Consider the following 20,003-nt stretch of genomic DNA (forward strand, 5'->3'; position numbering starts at 1 on the left):
TACCCGGACACTGAGGTCCAGCTCCGAGGGCCTTCTGGCGGTTCCCTCCCTGCGAGAAGCCAAGGGAACCAGGCAGAGGGCCTTCTCGGTGGTGGCGCCCGCCCTGTGGAACGCCCTCCCACCAGATGTCAAAGAGAAAAATAACTACCAAACTTTTAGAAGGCATCTGAAGGCAGCCCTGTTTAGGATTGCTTTTAATGTTTAATAGGTTATTGCATTTTATTGTTTTGTTGGAAGGCGCCCAGAGTGGCTGGGGAAACCCAGCCAGATGGGCGGAGTATAAATAAATTATTCTTATTCTTATTCTAATAAATGGCAACTAGGCATTCCGTTTTGGCAACTGTAGCCCTGGTTTAAGGGAGCCATTTGGCGCCTAGCTGATATATATATATACACTGCCTGCCGCCTGGGAGACCAAAAGGCTTCTTTCAACACACGGATTCCGAAGCAACTCTCTTTCTTTCATCAGTCACGCCAGGAGAAGAACAGACAGCCGAAAGTGTGACCTGGACTGTACAATAGACCGTTTATTCAAATGCACATCTATATACATAGATGAAGAGGACCCCTCCATGCGTCCAGAGATGCTCCCGGCCACTTCCCTTCAGAGCATCGCCAAGGTGGCTGTTGACGAGGACAGGCAGAATCCCTCCCTCCCAGCAGTTAATCTGGCAACTGCCCTTGTGAGCGTGTGTGTGTCTCTTGTTCTCCCTATTTTGCCATCTCTTCAGCCACCGCCTTGCCCATCTTGTCTTTGAGGTAGGCCGTCTTCTGCCACTCCGACTTTAGGTCAAGCCATTCATAATAGGGAACCTGCAAGAGGTGGAGGGGAAGAGAGAAAGAGGATAATAAATAATAATAATAATAATAATAATAATAATAATAATAATAAATTTATACCCCACCCATCTGGCTGGGTTTCCCCAGCCACTCTGGGCAGCTTCCAACAAAGTATTAAAATACAATAATCTATTAAACATTAAAAGCTTCCCTAAACAGGGCTGCCTTCAGATGTCTTCTAAAAGTCTGGTAATTGTTGTTCTCTTTGACATCTGGTGGGAGGGCGTTCCACAGGGAGGGTGCCACCACCGAGAAGGCCCTCTGCCTGGTTCCCTGTAACCTCGCTTCTCGCAGGGAGGGAACCGCCAGAAGGCCCTCAGTGCTGGACCTCAGTGTCCGGGCAGAATGATGGGGGTGGAGATGCTCCTTCAGGTATCCTGGACCAAGGCCATTTAGGGCTTTAAAGGTCAGCACCAACACTTTGAATTGTGCTCAGAAACTAGGCCAGGTCTCAGCTAGAAAAGCCCTGCCGGGCATTGCATCTATTCCTGGACAGAGAAGATCAGCCAAAGATTCTCATATTCATTTATGAAACTTCAGCTCTGTAGTTGTTCAGAATCTGTTCAGTATTCAGGCATTTCAACAGCAAGCAACATAACCCAGTTAGTATCACATAATTGCACTAGAATGAAAGAGGTTTCTTTAGATATTGATAGATGGGAGTCATTAAACCCCAGTCTTTGGGGAAGAGTTCATATACGCAACTCCCTCGACTGGCTTGGCTTCCAGACTGGGTTGTGTCTGTGCGCAACGCAGAGTGTTTTCCTGATCAGAAGCGCTTCTCCGTGAGCATCTCGCAGCCACCTTGGCTTCTACGCACGTGGGGATTATCCAGAGTGGCTCTGAGCCAGTGGGGCTGGCAGGGAACGGTGCCACGGTCTACCCAGACAGCCGGCCAGCGATAATCTCTGTCCCCTTCCACCCTGGTGACTCTCAATGCCTCAACTTTCCACCCAACTTTGTACAAACAAGCGGCTGGCTGGCACCTGGAGGAATGAAAGCCGGAGGATCGGTGGGCCGTGGGAAAATGCAGCCCAAACAGATTAAGGGCTGAAACATTGATGGCCGGAGGGTTAAGCGGCCTCACACAAAAACGGTGTTCATTGGCAGGATGCAGAGACAGGGACGGGCTGCTGTTTTCAGCAGTTTTGGGAATCAGAGCAAAGCGCATGTGCTTTTTGCTTTTTTAGATAAGCCTGTGGTGACCTCAGATATGCAGATGACACAACATAGATGGAAGAAAGGGAGGAGGAATTAAATAACCTTTTAATGAGGGTGAAAGAGGAGGGCGCAAAATATGGTCTGAAGCTCAATATCAAAAAAACCCGAAGATCATGGCCACTGGGCCCATCACCTCCTGGCAAATAGAAGGGGAAGAAATGGAGGCAGTGAGAGATTTTACTTTCTTGGACTCCATGATCACCGCAGATGGTGACAGCAGTTACAAAATTAAAAGACGCCTGCTCCTTGGGAGAAAGGCGATGGCAAACCTAGACGGCGTCTTAAAAAGCAGAGACATCACCTTGCCGACAAAGGTCCATATAGTGAAGGCTCTGGTTTTTCCAGTAGTGATGTATGGAAGTGAGAGCTGGATCATAAAGAAGGCTGATCGCCGAAGAATGGATGTTTTTGAATTCTGGTGCTGGAGGAGACTCTTGAGAGTCCCATGGACTGCAAGAAGATCAAACCTCTCCATTCTGAAGGAAATCAGCCCTGAGTGCTCACTGGAAGGACAGATCCTGAAGTTGAGGCTCCAATACTTTGGACACCTCATGAGAAGAGAAGACTCCCTGGAAAAGACCCTGATGTTGGGAAAGATGGAGGGCACAAGGAGAAGGGGACGACAGAGGACAAGATGGTTGGACAGTGTTCTCGAAGCTACCAGCATGAGTTTGACCAAACTGCGGGAGGCAGTGGAAGACAGGAGTGCCTGGCGTGCTCTGGTCCAGGGGGTCACAAAGAGGCGGACACGACTAAATGACTACACAACAACAACAACAACAACAACAACAAGTGGTGACCCCTGAACTTACACATTCAAAGCACAAATTTGGGGATTGACCTGAAAGAGCATGCAAGTCCTAATCCTGCGTGTTCTGTCCTGTGTGTTCGTTGTTCTGTATGGGACAATGACAATAAAGATTATCGTATCGTATTATCGTGTATCGTGACACGGCTCTAATCGTAGAATCACAGACTTGGAAGGGACCACAAGGGTCATCCAGTCCAACCCCCTGCCACACAGGAATGTTTTGCCCAACATGGGTCTCGAACCCACAACCCAGCCATTAAAGTCTCATGCTCTACCAGTCCAGGGCCCTATGATCAGCAGCCTCACACAATACATTTTTATTGACTGTGTTTATATCCCATCATTTTCCTCCAAGGGGCTCAAGGGTTTCCCCACTCCCCAGGGTTGTTGCGGAGATTAAATGAGGAAGGGGAAAGACCATGTATGCATTTGTGGACAATCACCCACCTTGCCTCTAACCTCACAACAACCTGGTGAGGTAGGTTAGGGAGAGATAGTAACCCTGTATGGACGGCTGGGACAGCTCGGTAGGACATGAGACTTTCAATCTCAGGGTTGTGGGTCTGAGCCCCACACTGGGCAAAAGATTCCTGCATTGCAGGGGGCTGGGCTAAATGACCTCCGACTCTATGATTCTACAGTTTGAATCCATAACATAAGAACAAGACTCTAAAATTGCTCTGATCTGCTCCGTTTCACACACAGCATCTGCCATCCTTCAAATAATAATAGTAATAATAATTTTTTATTTATATCCCGCCCTCCCCAGCTGAAGCCGGGCTCAGAGCGGCTAACAACAATAAAAGTAACACAGCATTCTAAAACCCATTCATTCTAAAATCAATTCAAAATCAAATTAATGGCAACCACTGGGCTAGAGTTCTGTGAGGATTGCCAAAGGAGGGGGTCAGGCTGTGCCCTGGCCAAAGGCCTGGTGGAACAGCTCTGTCTTGCAGGCCCTGCGGAAAGATGTCAAGTTCCGCGGGCCATAGTCTCTTGTGAGAGCGTTCCACCAGATCGGGGCCACGGCTGAAAAAGCCCTGGCTCTGGTTGAGGCCAGCCTAACCTCTCTGTGGCCTGGGACCTTCAAGATTTTTTTATTTGAAGACCGTAAGGTCCTCCGTGGGACATACCAGGAGAGGCGGTCCCGTAGGTACAAGGGTCCTAGGCCATATAGGGCTTTAAAGGTTAAAACCAGCACCTTGAACCTGATCCTGTACTCCACCAGGAGCCAGTGCAGCTGGTATAGCACCAGGTGAATGTGATCTCGCAGCGAGGACCCCGTGAGGAGTCTCGCCACGGCATTCTGCACCCGCTGGAGTTTCTGGGTCAGTCTCAAGGGCAGGCCCACGTAGAGCGAGTTACAATAATCAAGTCTGGAGGTGACCGTCGCGTGGATCACAGTGGCTAGGTCAGGGCGAGAGAGGTTAAGGAGCCAACTGCTTAGCTTGGCGGAGATGAAAAAATGCCGCCTTTGTTGTAGCTGCAATCTGCGCCTCCATGGAAAGGGAGGTGGCAAAGATTACACCCAAAGTAGGAGAAGGGGTAAAGCAGTCTTCTTTGCAAGACTGGAGCCAATTTATCCACAACCGCCTTTGCCAACCGGGGGCCCTTGAGTTGTTCTGGACTGCAACTCCCAACAGGACCAGCCAGCACGGCTGTGGTGCGCTGCTGGGGGCACCAGGTTGGCAAAGGCAAAAAGCAGACTCACTCTCTTACACACAGAATCAAAGGGAAGGCAGTTCAGCACGAGCTCAGTCAAGGCTACACAGAGCAAGCGGGGGCCTGTTGGAGGGTGCCTGGCCTGGGCTCCCCCTCCCCTCCTGGCCCCCAACGGGGTGGGGGGGAGGCAGCAACTGTGGCTGCATCCAACATCTCTCCACTCCCCCACCCCCCTTTGCCCTTTCCTCCAAGCTGCCGGAGAGCAGACCAGGGGGTGCCGAGGACTGCAGAGCTGTAATTGCTTCCAAGGAGCTAAATAATGTATGATCGCTTTTGAGTGCAGCCTCTGCCCCCCCTCTCCCCCCCCACCCCACCCCTGGAGCCCTCCAGCGGGCAGCCTGACGCCAGAGAGGAAGAGAGAGAGAGCGGTCAAGAGGCAGGAGGAATGGCGGCGCTCCCCCTGCTCCAAGCCACTCCTGGGGAACTGGGGCGAGCGGACGCAGGGCTTTCCGCCATTCCCTGGTGGGGGGAGAACAGGGGAGGGGCGCAGAACGGGGTGGGAGTGCTCCAGTCGTATCTTCATCCTAAACCGGGCAAAGGCAGGCTGTCCCCCCCCCCACCCACCTACAATAATCCTGCCCACCGTGACGCAAATCAAGGGCATCTGCATACGTCCTTTTCTTTTACTCTCTTGCTAGAAGCTCAGCCTTGCCCTCACCGGTTCTGGGAGGCTCCTATAGAAGGGTCCCATATGCACAGAGACTTTGCACCTGCCCATTAATAATAATAATAATAATAATAATAATAATAATAATAAATTCTAGTTATATCCCGCCCTCCCCAGCCAAGACCAGGCTGAGGGCGGCTAGCAACCAATAATAAAAACAAGTTGATTAAAATACAACTTAAAAAACAAGATTAAAATACAACATTAAAATGCAGCCTCATCGCAGGAGGAGAAAGGAAAAAAGTAAGAAGGGGAGGGAATCAAATTGATTCTAAGCCAAAGGCCAGGTGGAACAACTCTGTCTCACAGGCCCTGCGGAAAGAAATCAGATCCTGCAGGGTCCTAGTCTCGTGGGACAGAGCGTTCCACCAGGTCGGAGCCATCACTGAAAAGGCCCTGGCCCTGATGGAGGATAGTTGGGCTTCCTTAGGGCCCGGGACCTTTAAGCTATTATTATTCCTGGACCCTAGGGTCTTCCGTGGGGCATACCGGGAGAGGCGGTCCCGTAGGTACGAGGGTCCTAGGCAGTGAAGGGCTTTAAAGGTCAAGACCAGCACCTTGAACCTGACCCTGTACTCCACCGGGAGCCAGTGCAGCTGGAAAAGCACTGGGTGAATATGGTCCCATGGCAGGGACCCCGTGAGGAGGCTCGCTGCAGCATTCTGTACCCGCTGGAGTTTCTCGGGCTAAGCTTCAAGGGCAGCCCCGCGTAGACAGAGGCAGAGGGTCTTCTCGGTGGTGGCGCCCGCCCTGTGGAACGCCCTCCCATCAGACGTCAAGGAAATAAACAACTATCTGACTTTTAGAAGACACCTGAAGACAACCCTGTATCGGGAAGCTTTTTAAGGTTTAAAGTTTTATTATGGTTTTATATATACTGGAAGCTACCCCGTCAGATAGGTGGGGTACAAATTTTGTTGTTGTTGTTGTAAATTTGTTGTTGTTGTTGTTGTTGTTGTTGTTGTTTGTGGACCACAAGCTGAACATGAGTCAATGGTGTGATGCAGCAGCATAAAAAGCTAATGCTATTCTAGGCTGCATCAACAGAAGTACAGTGGTACCTCGGGTTAAGTACTTAATTCGTTCCGGAGGTCCGTTCTTAACCTGAAACTGTTCTTAACCTGAAGCACCACTTTAGCTAATGGGGCCTCCTGCTGCCGCCAGAGCACGATTTCTGTTCTCATCCTGAAGCAAAGTTCTTAACCTGAGGTACTATTTCTGGGTTAGCGGAGTCTGTAACCTGAAGTGTCTGTACCCTGAAGCGTCTGTAACCCGAGGTACCACTGTATACTGTCCAGATCAAGAGAAGTAATAGTACCGCTCTATTCTGCTTTAGTCAGACCACATTTAGAATACTGTGTCCAGTTCTGGGCACCACAATTTAAGAAGGATATTGACAAGCTGGAAGGAGGGCAGAGGAGGACAATCAAGACGGAGGGCAGTATACAAAGGTCTGGAAACCAAGCCTTATGAGGAACGGTTGAAGGAGCTGGGCATGTTTAGCTTGGAGAAGAGAAGAATGATTGGTGACTATATGGAATTGGCGGAAATGACTGGCAGAATCCGAGACCAGGGAGAAGAGTCGGTGGAAGAAGATTGGAAGAAATTTAAAGACTACTTACAGAAATATTGTAAAATTAATGAATGTTAGAATGATGATGGATTGAAGTTAAGCGGTTTCTAGCGGTAATGGTACAAAAAAATATGGAAAAATTGGTTTTTAATATGTAAAAATTTAATGTTATAATTTATCAAGATTAAAGATCAGGATTAAAAAGGAGGGAAAGGAATTGCTGGATTAACATATTGAATTGGAATACAAAAGAGGGAGGTATGAGGAGGTCCGGGAAACAAGTAAATGTAAAAGAAGTGATGAAAAGATGGAATTGTTTTTAACTGTTTTTTCTTTTTTGTATTTTGTATTTTTCCTTTTTATTGTTAACTTTATTATTAATGTGATTTTTTTTTCTTTTGAAATTTTAATAAATATTATTTAAAAAAAAGAAGAAGAAGAAGAATGATTGGTGAGACGAAGGCCATTTTCAAATATCTCAAGGGCTGTCCCGTGGAAGAGGGAACAAACTTGTTTCCTGCTACTCCAGAGGGGAGGACCCAAACCAATGGATTCAAACATTGACAGTAGAACGGACGACCTCAGAAGGTGATGGACTCTCCTTCGTTGGAGGTTTTTAAATAGAGGTTGTGTGGTCGTCTATTAGAATTTTTTTTAGCTGCGATTCAGATGCAGAGGGTTGGATCCAACTCTACGATGATTCTATGATTCTGTAAATTGTTGGAGGAAATGTGGAGTGATGGGAACGTACAGCCTTATGTGGTGGGATTGTCCGTCAGTTAATGAATTTTGGAAACAGATTGGTATAGAAATATCGGGAATTGTGGGTAGGAAGGTGAGAATATCTGAATTAATGGTTCTTATTAGTCTGAGTAGCACCGAGTTAAAAACAAAAAAGGAATGTAAATGGGTAAAACTGATGGTAACTGCAGCCAGACAGGTTATAGCGATTAACTGGAAAAATGCAGAAGAGCTAGGGGTGAACCAATGGAGGGAAAAACTGAATATTATAATTTTACAATATCTAACTGTGAAGATACACAGAATGAAAGGGTTTAAGGTCAGTGAGAAAGAGGAGGATTGGTTTGAGAAGATATTGAATTATTTGGCTAGGTTTGAACAATTTGGGGCAATTAAAATGTTAAAAGTTACATAAACCTTGTGGGTGGAGGAGTGTTAACGTATATAAAATTGTACATATGGTTGATTTGAATATGTTATTATTGATTACGTATACCCAATGTATCAGCTGCCTGGGGGGGTTTCACTGTTTGTGCTTTGGTTGTTGGTAAAAAATAAAAATATTTAAACATTAAAAAAAAGAGAACATGGAGGAATCGCGGAATTCACCCACCCACAGCCCAGCAACTCACATCAACAACCAGGAAACCGGAGGCTTGGACATGGCGTCGGGCCATTGCGAAGCGCCCCAGCAGGTCTTTGCTCCGGTTGCTGAAGTTTGGGAACTCCCATCCGAGAAAGGCGAGCCTGCAAGAGAGTTTGGGGTGGGAAGGGGAGAGAGAAAACAGAACTCAGCACCATCATGGACTCCCAAGAACATCTTCTGCCTTTTGAGGAGCACCTGCCTGGCTGCCAGGGAGGCCACTGCCCATAAATGCCCCTTAGGCAGGCTTTAGTCAATGTCTGCAACACGCCCTTTCTAAAGATGGGTGGAGAAAACTCACAAGGATTAGGCCAGGGGGTCCAACACACGGCTTGCGGAAATTTAAATCAGTGAGCGGCCGGCGGGTTCTGTGCCGAATAATAATAATAATAATAATTTATTATTTATACCCCGCCCATCTGGCTGAGTTTCCCCAGCCACTCGGGGCAGCTCCCAATCAAGTATTAAAAACAATACAGCGTTAAATATTAAAAGTTTCCCTGAACAGGGCTGCCTTCAGCTGTCTTTTAAAGATAGGATAGATACTTATTTCCTTCACATCTGAAGGGAGGGCATTCCACAGGGCAGGCGCCACCACCGAGAAGGCCCTCTGCCTGGTTCCCTGTAACCTCACTTCTCGCAGCGAGGGAACCGCCAGAAGGCCCTCAGTGCTGGACCTCAGTGTCTGGGCTGAACGATGGGGGTGGAGACGCTCCTTCAGGTATACTGGGCCGAGTAGATACTCTACTCATAAACTCTTATCTCTAAATCTGTAACAAATTATTGTGTTACATATATCATTATGAGTTTGAGTTTGTAATCTCTTTTGAATGGATTAGTTTTTGTTACAACTGACTATTGATTTGAGAGTAGGGACCACTCCCACTATTGAAACTCACATTGGCCTGAGTTCTTGGTGTGGCTTTTTCTAGACCAAGGGTACGCAGTGTGGGGTCCTCTAGATATTGCTGGACTCCCAACTCCCAGCATCAGCCAGTGTGACCAACGGCCAAGGAAGAGCAGAGCTGCAGCCGGGCAACACCTGCAGGGCATCAGGTCGTCTCTGTCTTTGTGGCCGAAATTTTGGTGCCCCCTCTAAGCCAGAGCCTACAGCTCTGGTGCGCCGTGGACAAGCACCCTGCCAGAATTCCCAAAATCTTGCGTCTTCCCCGGAAGGGCCTGCAAATACAGACTGGATTCCTCTCCTCTTGCTTTCCAGCACCAAGAGCAGAGTCTTGCCCTGAACCAGGAAAGATGACTTGATGCAATCACCCTAAACCTGCAAGGTCAATTCTGTGTCCAGGGCAGCTGTCTACCAGCTCCATCTGGTATTTAGGCTGAGACTCTATCTGCCTGCAGACTGTCTCACCAGAGTGGTGCATGCTCTGGTTATCTCCCACTAGGACTACTGCAATGTGCTCTACGTGGGGCTACCTTTGAAGGTGACCCGGAAACTACAACTAATCCAGAATGAGGCAGCTAGACTGTTGACTGGGAGCGGCTGCCGAGACCACATAACAGCGGTTTTGAAAGACCTACACTGGCTCCCAGTACGTTTCCGAGCACAATTAAAAGTGTTGGTGCTGATCTTGAAAGCCCTAAATGGCCTCAGTCCAGTATACCTTAAGGAGCGTCTACACCCCCATCGTTCTACCCGGACACTGAGGTCGAGCGCCGAGGGCCTTCTGGTAGTTCCCTCACTGCGAGAAGTGAGGTTACAGGGAACCAGGCAGAGGGCCTTTTCGGTAGTGGCACCCGCCCTGTGGAACGCCCTCCCACCAGATTTCAAAGAGAACAACTACTACCAGACTTTTAGACGACATCTGAAGGCAGCCCTGTTTAGGGAAGCTCTTAACGTTTGATGCATTACTGTATTTTAATATTGTGTTGGAAGCCGCCCAGAGTGGCTGGGGAACGAACATTACGAAGAATGGAAGAAATTTAATGATTATTTAGTTAAATTTGTTAAGCTAAAATAACTGGAAATAGCATCCAGATAATTAAAGGGCTTAGGATTGTATCTATGTTAACTGATAAAATATGTTTAATACAAGGAGAAGATTTAAAGATGTTAATGTTTAATTTAAAGGGTATTAAAATTGGGATTTGGGAAACCGTAATAAGGACATGCAATGAAATTCAACTAAGGGGAAACGAGGAAGTCATTTTACAAAGTAAATAACTGTTATTTTCAATAAGGTTATGATTTATGTTTGTTATGTTTTGTTTGTTTCATGTTTTTGTTTGTCATTGATATTGTAAAAACTAATAAAATTTTTGCAGAGTGGCTGGGGAAACCCAGCCAGATGGGCGGAGCATTAATAATAATAATAATAATAATAATAATAATAATAATAATATACTATTATTATTATTATTATTATTATTATTATTATTATTATTATTTCACCAGGACTACAACTCCCATCATCCCTGAGCCCTGGTCCTGCTAGGGCTCAGGTTTGAGAAACGCTGCCCTAACCAACAGCCCCGAAGACTCACCTTCTGGCCCCGAGCGGGAGAGGTTTAGATCCCTCGGACTGGGCCTCGGCAGGAGCTGTGAAGTCTGCTACAGGCAAGGGCTGGTTGTCTGCGTTAAGCACCATCTCGGCATCTGCGGATGGAAAAGAAATGTCACTTCTGAGCTGGCAATTCTCCTGTGGGCAGGGGCTCTTCAGGCCCCATGGACCGGCCGATCGGGAGGGCTTTCAAACCCATTACCTGCCCTGCGCCTGACATCATTAGGTAGGTTGGCGTGGCTTGACAAAAACGGCCACATGGGGACACCTGGTGGAGATTGCCCCTTGCTGATTAATTGGGTTGCTTTGCTGTGTTTTGGGAATCACCCCGAACTCGCTGCAAGGCAACGTCTGTGAAGCTAGCCTGATCTCCCAGCTCCTAGTCTGACACTCTAACCCAGCCTTTCTCAACCTGTGGGTCCCCAGGTGTTGTTGAACTACAACTCCCATCACCCCTAGCTAGCAAGGCCAGAGCTCAGGGATGATGGGAGTTGTAGTCCAACAACATCTGGGGACCCACAGGTTGAGAACCGTCTAACCACTACACCCAACTGGCTTCCTAGAGTTCTTCGGCTATGGGACAGCTCAGTAAATTAAGAAGGTAAATAAATATGAGGAAAGCAAAATGTCCCTTAGTAACGGATCTGAAATATTTCCCTCGAAGCTTGAATCTGAAGCTTGAATTATTTTATCACATGGAAGAAGCAACAAGCTTATTTTCTCCTGCTCTAGAGGGTAGGACTCAAACCAATGGTTTCAAGTGACAAGAAAAGACTAAACATCTGAAAAAACTTTCTGACTGAGAGCTGTTTGATAGTAAAACAGTCTCTGTTGGGAGATTCTGGTCTACAATTCTATGATTCTATAATGTGTCGTAAACCACCCTGAGATTTTTTCCTTAAAACACAAAGCGGTAAATGAATAATAGTAGCAGTAATGCAGCCAAAGTCCTGTTATAGGATCCACAAGGTACTACTAAGGTAAGGTAAAGGTAAAGGACTCCTGGACGGTTAAGTCCAGTCAAAGGCGACTATGGGGTTGCGGCGCTCATCTCGCTTTCAGGCTGAGGGAGCCGGCGTTTGTCCACAGACAGCTTTCCGGGTCATGTGGCCAGCAGGACTAAACCGCTTCTGGCACAACGGGACACTGTGATGGAGGCCAGAGCGTATGGAAACGCCGTTTACCTTCCCACCGCAGTGGTCCCTATTTATCTACTTGCACTTTGACGTGCTTTCGAACTGCTAGGTTGGCAGGAGCTGGGACAGAGTAACGGGAGCTCACTCTGTTGCGGGGCTTCGAACCGCCGACCTTCTGATTGGCAAGCCCAAGAGCATGGGTAGGCAAACTCAGGCCCGGGGACCGGATCCGGCCCAACCGTCTTCTAAATCCAGCCCACTGACGGTCTAGGAATCAGTGTGTTTTTACATGAGTAGAATGTGTGCTTTTATTTAAAATGCATCTCTGGCTTATTTGTGGGGCCTGCCTGATGTTTTCACATGAGTAGAATTTGTGCTTTGATTTAAAATGCATCTCTGGGTTATTTGTGGGGCATAGGAATTTCTTCATTTCCCTCCAAAAAAAAAATAGTCCGGCCCCCCACAGAGTCTGAGGGACAGTGGGCTGGTCCCCTGATGAAAAAGTTTGCTGACCCCTACCCAAGAGGCTCGGCGGTTTAGACCACAGTGCCACCCGTGCCCTTATAAAACACTACTACAGTATTCATAACCTATGGACCCAAGTGCCACCCGCCAACTTGGCTGTGGGGTGGTGTGAGATACAGTGGTACCTCGGGTTAAGAACTTAATTCGTTCTGGAGGTCCGTTCTTAACCTGAAACTGTTCTTAACCTGAAGCACCACTTTAGCTAATGGGGCCTCCCGCTGCCGCCGGAGCACGATTTCTGTTCTCATCTTGAAGCAAAGTTCTTAACCCGAGGTACTATTTCTGGGTTAGCGGAGTCTGTAACCTGAAGCGTATGTAACCCGAGGTACCACTGTAGAGATCTTGCCCCCTGGGACAAAAATATGCCCCTTCCTGTCGCCCAAGGGCTAAGGGGACCCTTCTGTAGGTGGGGCAAGATGTTGCCATGCGAAGAGGAGGCCTCCACAGATATTTTCCTCTGCAAACGGCCTGCCCTCCAGTGCCCCACGCTGCCCCCTACAACAGCACGAAGAGTGGGGCTCACCAAGCAGCCAGCCACAGTCGGTGTCCACCTCAAAGCGCACTTTCGCTGGGTCTCCCGCAACCACCTGCAGCACCTCCCTGAGGCTGCTCTGAAGGGGGGTGAGCTTCCTGCCCCCCTGGAGCCCCTTGCTGCCCAGGGCTTCCGGCGGCAGGAGGGGCCCTGCGTAGTCGGCGCACTCCAGGCAGGCGGCGGTGTTGACGTGGATCAGTTTGAGCCGGTAGTTGTGCCCTCTGGCCGAGGGGTCGTCTGCCGCAGGTGGAGGAAGGAAAAGGAAGAGAGAGAGAAAAAGAGAACAGTGCAGAATGGTGCAGAATGCCGCGGCGAGACTCCTTACGGGGTCCTCGCCGCGGGATCACATTCACCCGGTGCTATTCCAGCTGCACTGGCTCCCAGTGGAGTACAGGATCAGGTTCAAGGTGTGGGTTTTGACCTTTAAAGCCCTATGCGGCCTAGGACCCTCGTACCTACGGGACCGCCTCTCCTGGTATGCCCTGCGGAGGACTTTAAGGTCCACAAATAACAACACTGTGGTGGTCCCGAGCCTCAAGGAGGTTAGATTGGTCTCAACTAGAGCCAGGGCTTTTTCAGCTCAGTTCCGTGGTGGAACGCTCTGTCACAAGAGACTAGGGCCCTGCGGGACTTGACATCTTTCCGCAAGACAGAGCTGTTCCATCAAGCCTTTGGCCAAGGCACAGTCTGACCCCCTCCTTCTGTAATCCTCACAGAACTCTATCCCAATGGTTGCCATGAATTTGATTTTGAACTGATTTTATAATGGAATGATTTTAGAATGTTGTATTATTTTTCTGTTGTTAGCCGCTCTGAGCCTGGCTTTGGCTGGGGGGGGGGGCAGGATATAAATAAAATTTTATTATCATCATTGTTATTATTAACAGGAAGCAGAGTGAAACCCAATGGCAGGGTCAATGGCCGCGGAGCAGGGACAATCACTCAGCACCTCCTGGCCCTCTGCTAATAAAGGTTTAGTGTGGCAGCCCTTACACTTTGGAACTCCCTGCCACTAGACATCAAGCAGGTACCTGTACTGTACTTTTATCAGCACCTCATTCTTGTCTGGGAGAAGCCAGTCCAGCTACTTGGGAAGTTGAGGTAATCTTAATCAGTTTTAAACTTTTGCATGCTCTAAAGTAGGGTTGTAGATTTTTCTTTCTTTTTTTTGTAAACTGCTTTGAGGGTTCTTGTTTCGTTTTAACAATCAAGCGGTGTATGAATTTTACAGAATTTAATAATTTATTTTAAAAATACTCTGGCTGATTTGACACCTGATGCCCTTTTATGAAGACCACCCGCTCTGAGACCCCACAGCTAATTCTCCCCGGTCTCCTCGCTGGCCCAAGTAGGACCAATTCAGCCAGCTAGCCCTGGGGATTATCTAACGCTTATTTCCCCTAAACTGATTTCTGAATTTTATTGTTATTCATGTTTTTATACTGTATTTTATGCTGCTTTTATAATTAAGTGTTTTAAATTTGTTGTTAGCCGCCCTGAGCCCGGTTTTTGAACCGGGAAGGGCGGGGTATAAATAAAAATTTACTATTATTATTATTATTATTATTATTATTATGGAAGAGGGGTTCTTGTGTCTTCTTTGTTTGTTTGTTTCTAGTACATATTTTGTTTTGGTTTTTGTATTATAATTTTATGCTGTGAACCACCTAGAGGCAGGATACTAACACTAATAACAATAATAATAATAATAATAATAATAATAATAATAATAATAATAAATGAATAAAGATGGGGCCCAACACAGCAGGTACTTTTTTGCACTAGCCTAGAGCACAAGCCCTTGTGCATAGCTCAGTCGTTTCAGTGGGGCCTGAGCTGGAGAAGGGCTATACAGGGCCCCACAGGCAGCCCCCTCCTATCCTATCCTCAGATGCGTCCCATGAACTCTCAGCACCCTACATGAACTACAGTTCCCAGAATTCTTTGCGGAGTGAGGAAGCCATGGCTGCTCAAAAGCGGCGTGACGCTGCTTTAAATGTAGGGCACAGATGGAGCCTTAGATAATATATGAGCTCTGTGCCAAAATCCTTGGGGAGCAGCGCCACCTAGCAGTCAGATTCCCAACTCCAGGTCGGTCCTGAAAGGTGAAGGGAAGAGGCATCTGAAAGGGGTCCACGGCCAGGGTAGGGTCAGAGTGCCCACTGCTAGGAAGCAGTTTTCCTGGCGCTTGGATGCTTTCCCCACCTCCTCCCCACCCAGGTCACTCGTCCCCTCATCTGCTCATACCTAAGAAGCGAGTGCGAAACTCCGGCTCCAAAACTTTTTGCAGATGGGAAGCCTTCGCTTGCTGCAGAACGCAGAGGGACCACACCAGGTCCAGAAGCAGGTAGGGGTCTAAGTCATCCAATTGGTTGTCCATCCCTCTGTGGACCTGGAAAGGAGAAAGAAGCGGGTTATTATCATTAGTAGTAGTAATAGTAGTAAAGGGTAAAGGGACCCTTGACCATTAGGTCCAGTCGTGGCCGACTCTGGGGTTGCGGCGCTCATCTCGCTTTAATGGCCGAGGGAGGCGGCGTACAGCTTCCGGGTCATGTGGCCAGCATGACTTCTGGCGAACCAGAGCAGCGCATGGAAATGCCATTTACCTTCCCGCCGGAGCAGTACCTATTTATCTACTTGCACTTTGACGTGCTTTCGAACTGCTAGGTTGGCGGGAGCAGGGACCGAGCAACGGGAGCTTTCCCCGTCACAGGGATTCGAACCGCCAACCTTCTGATCGGCAAGTCCTAGGCTCTGTGGTTTAACCCACAGCGCCCCCCGTGTCCCCAGTGGTAGTAGTAGTAGTAGTAGTAGTAGTAGTAGTAGTAGTAATATATTGCCCTTCATCTGTAGATCTCAGAGCGGTTCACAGCATAAGAATACAAGATAAAAACATAAAATACAGTGGAACCTTGGTTTCGAACGTAATCCATTCCAGAAGACCATTTGACTTCCGAAATGTTTAAAAACTGAAGCAGTTACTTCTGGGTTTTCGGCTTTTGGAAACCGAAACTTCCGACTTCCGAGACTTCTGAAAACCGAGGTTCCACTGTACATAATACAAACAAGGACAGAACAAACCCCCAGAAACAAATAACCTTCTTTCCCCTCCTACAAACACAATCAAAAGGGGATAGGATGTTAGTCTCTTGGGCGGCGGCAGGGGAATACCTCTAGGCTGGCATTTGAGAACCTACTTAGAATCATGTAATCACAGAGTTGGAAGGGACCTCCCCAGGTCATCCAGTCCAACCCGCTGCAATGCGGGAATCTCTGCTAAAGCATCCCCGGCCGATGGCTACATTCTCCCTCCCTCTGCCCTCCCAAGATGAATAAAGGACTTTACTGTGCTATAGAAGGCATCTCTGCAGCTGGGATGGAAGTTCAAGCGAGCAAAAGCAAGGACGACGTTGCTAAGGTGGACCAGGGAGTATTTTTCGGCGTTGTCCACAGTGTGCTAAGAAAAGAAGCATGGGGAAAAGCGATTGAGTTCATTCATTTCAAATGGTTACAGTTTAGCCATAAATATGGTTATAAAGACTAGGACTAGCTGCCTGAGAAACAGTTTCTACCCAAACACAATTTTGGTTTTAAACACATTGTAAGGAGCCTGCTTTGTAAGGAGCCAGCATCTTAAACGGCATCTTAAAAGGCAGAGACATCACCTTGCCAACAAAGGTCCGTATAGTTCAAGCTCTGGTTTTCCCAGTAGTGATGTACTGAAGTGAGAGCTGGACCATAAAGAAGGCTGATTGCCAAAGAATGGATGCTTTTGAATTCTGGTGCTGGAGGAGACTCTTGAGAGTCCCATGGACTGCAAGAAGATCAAACCTCTCCATTCTGAATGGAGCCCTGAGTGCTCACTGGAAGGACAGATCCTGAAGCTGAGGCTCCAAGACTTTGGCCACCTCATGAGAAGAGAAGACTCCCTGGAAAAGACCCTGATGTTGGGAAAGATGGAGGGCCCAAGGAGAAGGGGACGACAGAGGACGAGATAGTGGGACAATGTTCTCGAAGCTACCAGCATGAGTTTGACCAAACTGCGGGAGGCAGTGGAAGACAGGAGGGCCTGGCGTGCTCTGGTCCAGGGGGTCACCAAGAGTCGGACACGACTAAACGACTAAACAATAAGGAGCCTGTATTGGAGTATATTGTATTTTAAAGTGGGGTATCAGAGTTTTTAGGGGGCTAACCAGGTTGGGATAGCTGGGATAGCAGACTTGTTGGGTTTTGAATGTCTTATGTAGATTTTCAATTTCGTTGTTCTGTTTGGGACAATGGCAATAAAGATTATCATATCGTAAATGAATCAGAAACTGCTTGAATGGGAACAGAAGCCCCACCACTTTCATCCTGGAATATTTTCATTGCTTGGTTAGCTCTCGAAGCCCCAACACAGACCCCCTTTTCACTCCACGCTCTCAAAGACCAGCCTAACACTTTGAATCAACACACGAATAACTTCCTCCTCCTCCTTTCTTACTTTATTTTTTGTGTGTTTCTGAGTCTCTGACAAAAGCCACCCCCACTCTTTTTAGCCTTTTGAAAGAGATCCTTTCTTTACACTTCAGTGCAGGCATAGGCAAACTCGGCCCTCCAGATGTTTTGGGACTACAACTGCCATCATCCCTATCTAACAGAACCAGTGGTCAGGGATGATGGGAATTGTAGTACCAAAACATTTGGAGGGCCAAGTTGGCCTACGCCTGCTTTAGTTCAAGATGCATATGTACTGTCTGATTTGCTGCCCTATTGTACTTCTTGCCTCGCTATCTGAAGCAGCATTCAGATGGCCTCTCTTCTCATGTAATAAATCAACTTTTCTTTAATCTGCGTCTGTGTAAAAGGTAAAAGGTAAAGGACCCCTGGATGGTTGAGTCCAGTCAAAGGCGACTCTGGGGTTGCGGCGCTCATCTCACTTTCAGTCCGAGGGAGCCAGCGTTTGACCACAAACAGCTTCCTGTGACCAGTAAGACTAAACCGCTTCTGGCGCAACGGGACACCGTGACGGAAACCATAGCGCACGGAAACGCCGTTTACCTTCCCGCCAGAGTGGTACCTATTTATCTACTTGCACTGGCGTGCTTTCAAACTGCTAGGTTGGCAGGAGTTGGGACCGAGCAACGGGAGCTCACTCCGTCGAGGGGATTCGAACCGCCAACCTTCTGATCGGCAAGCCCAAGAGACTCAGTGGTTTAGACCACTTCCTGTGAGCACCAGGTTACAGGAAAGCACATACAGTAGGACCTCCAGTTACGAACGGGATCTGTTCATAGCTGTCAACTTTCCCCTTTTTTTAAGGGAAATTCCCTTATTCCGAATAGGATTCCTCGCAAGAAAAGGGAAATGTTGACAGCTATGGATCTGTTCCAGAGGCCCAGCATATCCCAAAAATTTCATAACCGGAGGACCGCTTCTGCGCACGGAGCCACAGACCGCTTCTGCGTACGTAGCAAACTCACTTCCGGGTTTGCTGCGTTCGCAACCTGAAGATTATGTTACCCGAAGGTAAAGTAACCCGAGGGTCCACTGTATTCATAACCAAGACACAGAAGGTCCTATACTTCTTGGTAGCGTGTGCATGGACACATGTGAATTCTGGACACGCATGTGGGTCCAGACACATACCTGGAGACGTAGCTTGGGCCACACCCACCCCAGGTCAGTAGTAGTAATTATTATTATTATTATTATTATTATTATTATTATTATTTATTATTATTTATACCCTGCCCATCTGGCTGAGTTTCCCCAGCCACTCTGGACGGCTTCCAATCGAGTGTTAAAATCAATACAGCATTAAATATTAAAAACTTCCCTAAACAGGGCTGCCTTCAGATGTCTTTTCAAGATAAGATAGCTACTTATTTCCTTCACATCTGAAGGGAGGGCGTTCCACAGGGCGGGCGCCACCACCGAGAAGGCCCTCTGCCTGGTTCCCTGTAACCTCACTTCTCGCAATGAGGGAACCGCCAGAAGGCCCTCGGCGCTGGACCTCAGTGTCCGGGTAGAACAATGGGGGTGGAGAGGCTCCTTCAGGTCTACTGGGCCTTTGAGGCTGTTTAGGGCTTCAAAGGTCAGCACCAACACTTTGAATTGTGCTCGGAAACGTACTGGGAGCCAATGCAGATCTCTCAGGACCGGTGTTATGTGGTCCCTGCGGCCACTCCCAGTCAGTGGCTCCTAGGAGGCTGCCCACGGGAAAACACAGCCCTCAAACTAAAACAGGCTTCACAGCCTAGCACTGATGAGTCAAAGAAGAGTTTGGATTTGATATCCCGCTTTATCACTACCTGAAGGAGTCTCAAAGCGGCTAACAATCTCCTTTCCCTTCCTCCCCCACAACAAACACTCTGTGAGGTGAGTGGGGCTGAGAGACTTCAGAGAAGTGTGACTAGCCCAAGGTCACCCAGCAGCTGCATGTGGAGGAGCGGGGAATCGAACCCGGTTCACCAGATTACGAGTCCGCCGCTCTTAACCACTACACCCCGCTGGCTCAAAGGAACAGGGCCATGGGACGTGAGGGTTTGCCTCCACCTCTGCCCCTTACTCACCTGCGCAAAGGCCTCAAAGAGGGGCAGGTTGAGCCACTTGAGGTAAGCAAAGGACTTCAGGCAGCGCACCACGTCCCCAGGGGACAGCTCCGGCACGCGGGGATGGAGGTCTGCGGCGATCTTCTGAAAGACCTGGGTCTGGTGGAAACACAGCTTCCCTGAAGCAGAAAGAAGGAAACAGCAGTTGAGAAAAAAAAGATGCCGGCTGCAGAAGAGGAGCCGGGATAATTATTTATGAATGAATGAATGAATGAATGAATGATTTATACCTCAACCATCTGGCTGGGTTTCCCCAGCCACTCTGGGTGGCTTCCACCAAGAACTTCCACAAAGAACTTCTCATCCTGAAGCAGAGAACAGAAATCGTGCTCCGGTGGCGCGGTGGCAGCAGGAGGCCCCATTAGCTAAAGTGGTGCTTCAGGTTCAGAACAGTTTCAGATTAAGAACAGACCTCCAGAACGAATTAAGTTCTTAACCCAAGGTACCACTGTATTTTTAATATTCTGTTGGGAGCTGCCC

General features: G+C 48.1%; 2 protein-coding genes across 3 annotated transcripts in view; both read right to left on the reverse strand.

The window, feature by feature from the left end:
- Positions 1-509: 509 nt before the first annotated feature.
- The window catches only part of TBRG4 (transforming growth factor beta regulator 4), a 34,510-nt gene continuing 15,016 nt past the window's right edge, over positions 510-20,003 (reverse strand). Inside the window, exons 5-11 of the mRNA XM_080974111.1 lie at positions 19,485-19,642; positions 16,277-16,387; positions 15,178-15,322; positions 12,922-13,167; positions 10,721-10,832; positions 8,208-8,322; positions 510-813 (exon numbers count right to left, since the gene is read on the reverse strand). Of these exons, the coding sequence (XP_080830237.1) occupies positions 712-813; positions 8,208-8,322; positions 10,721-10,832; positions 12,922-13,167; positions 15,178-15,322; positions 16,277-16,387; positions 19,485-19,642 (989 nt within the window). The 3' untranslated portion in view covers positions 510-711. The remainder of the gene's footprint in view (positions 814-8,207; positions 8,323-10,720; positions 10,833-12,921; positions 13,168-15,177; positions 15,323-16,276; positions 16,388-19,484; positions 19,643-20,003) is intronic.
- The window catches only part of LOC308459060 (zinc finger protein 653-like), a 78,837-nt gene continuing 65,031 nt past the window's right edge, over positions 6,198-20,003 (reverse strand). Inside the window, exon 3 of one of the 2 annotated variants that reach the window (XR_013977814.1) lies at positions 6,198-6,501. The gene's annotated coding sequence lies outside the window, so the exon portion shown is untranslated. Of the gene's footprint in view, positions 6,502-11,975; positions 12,703-20,003 lie in introns of those variants that run through there. The other variant, XR_013977815.1, reaches the window with a different exon arrangement.

The sequence above is a fragment of the Podarcis pityusensis genome (assembly GCF_964106645.2).
Source record: "Podarcis pityusensis genome assembly, chromosome: 12".
NCBI lineage: Eukaryota > Metazoa > Chordata > Lepidosauria > Squamata > Lacertidae > Podarcis > Podarcis pityusensis.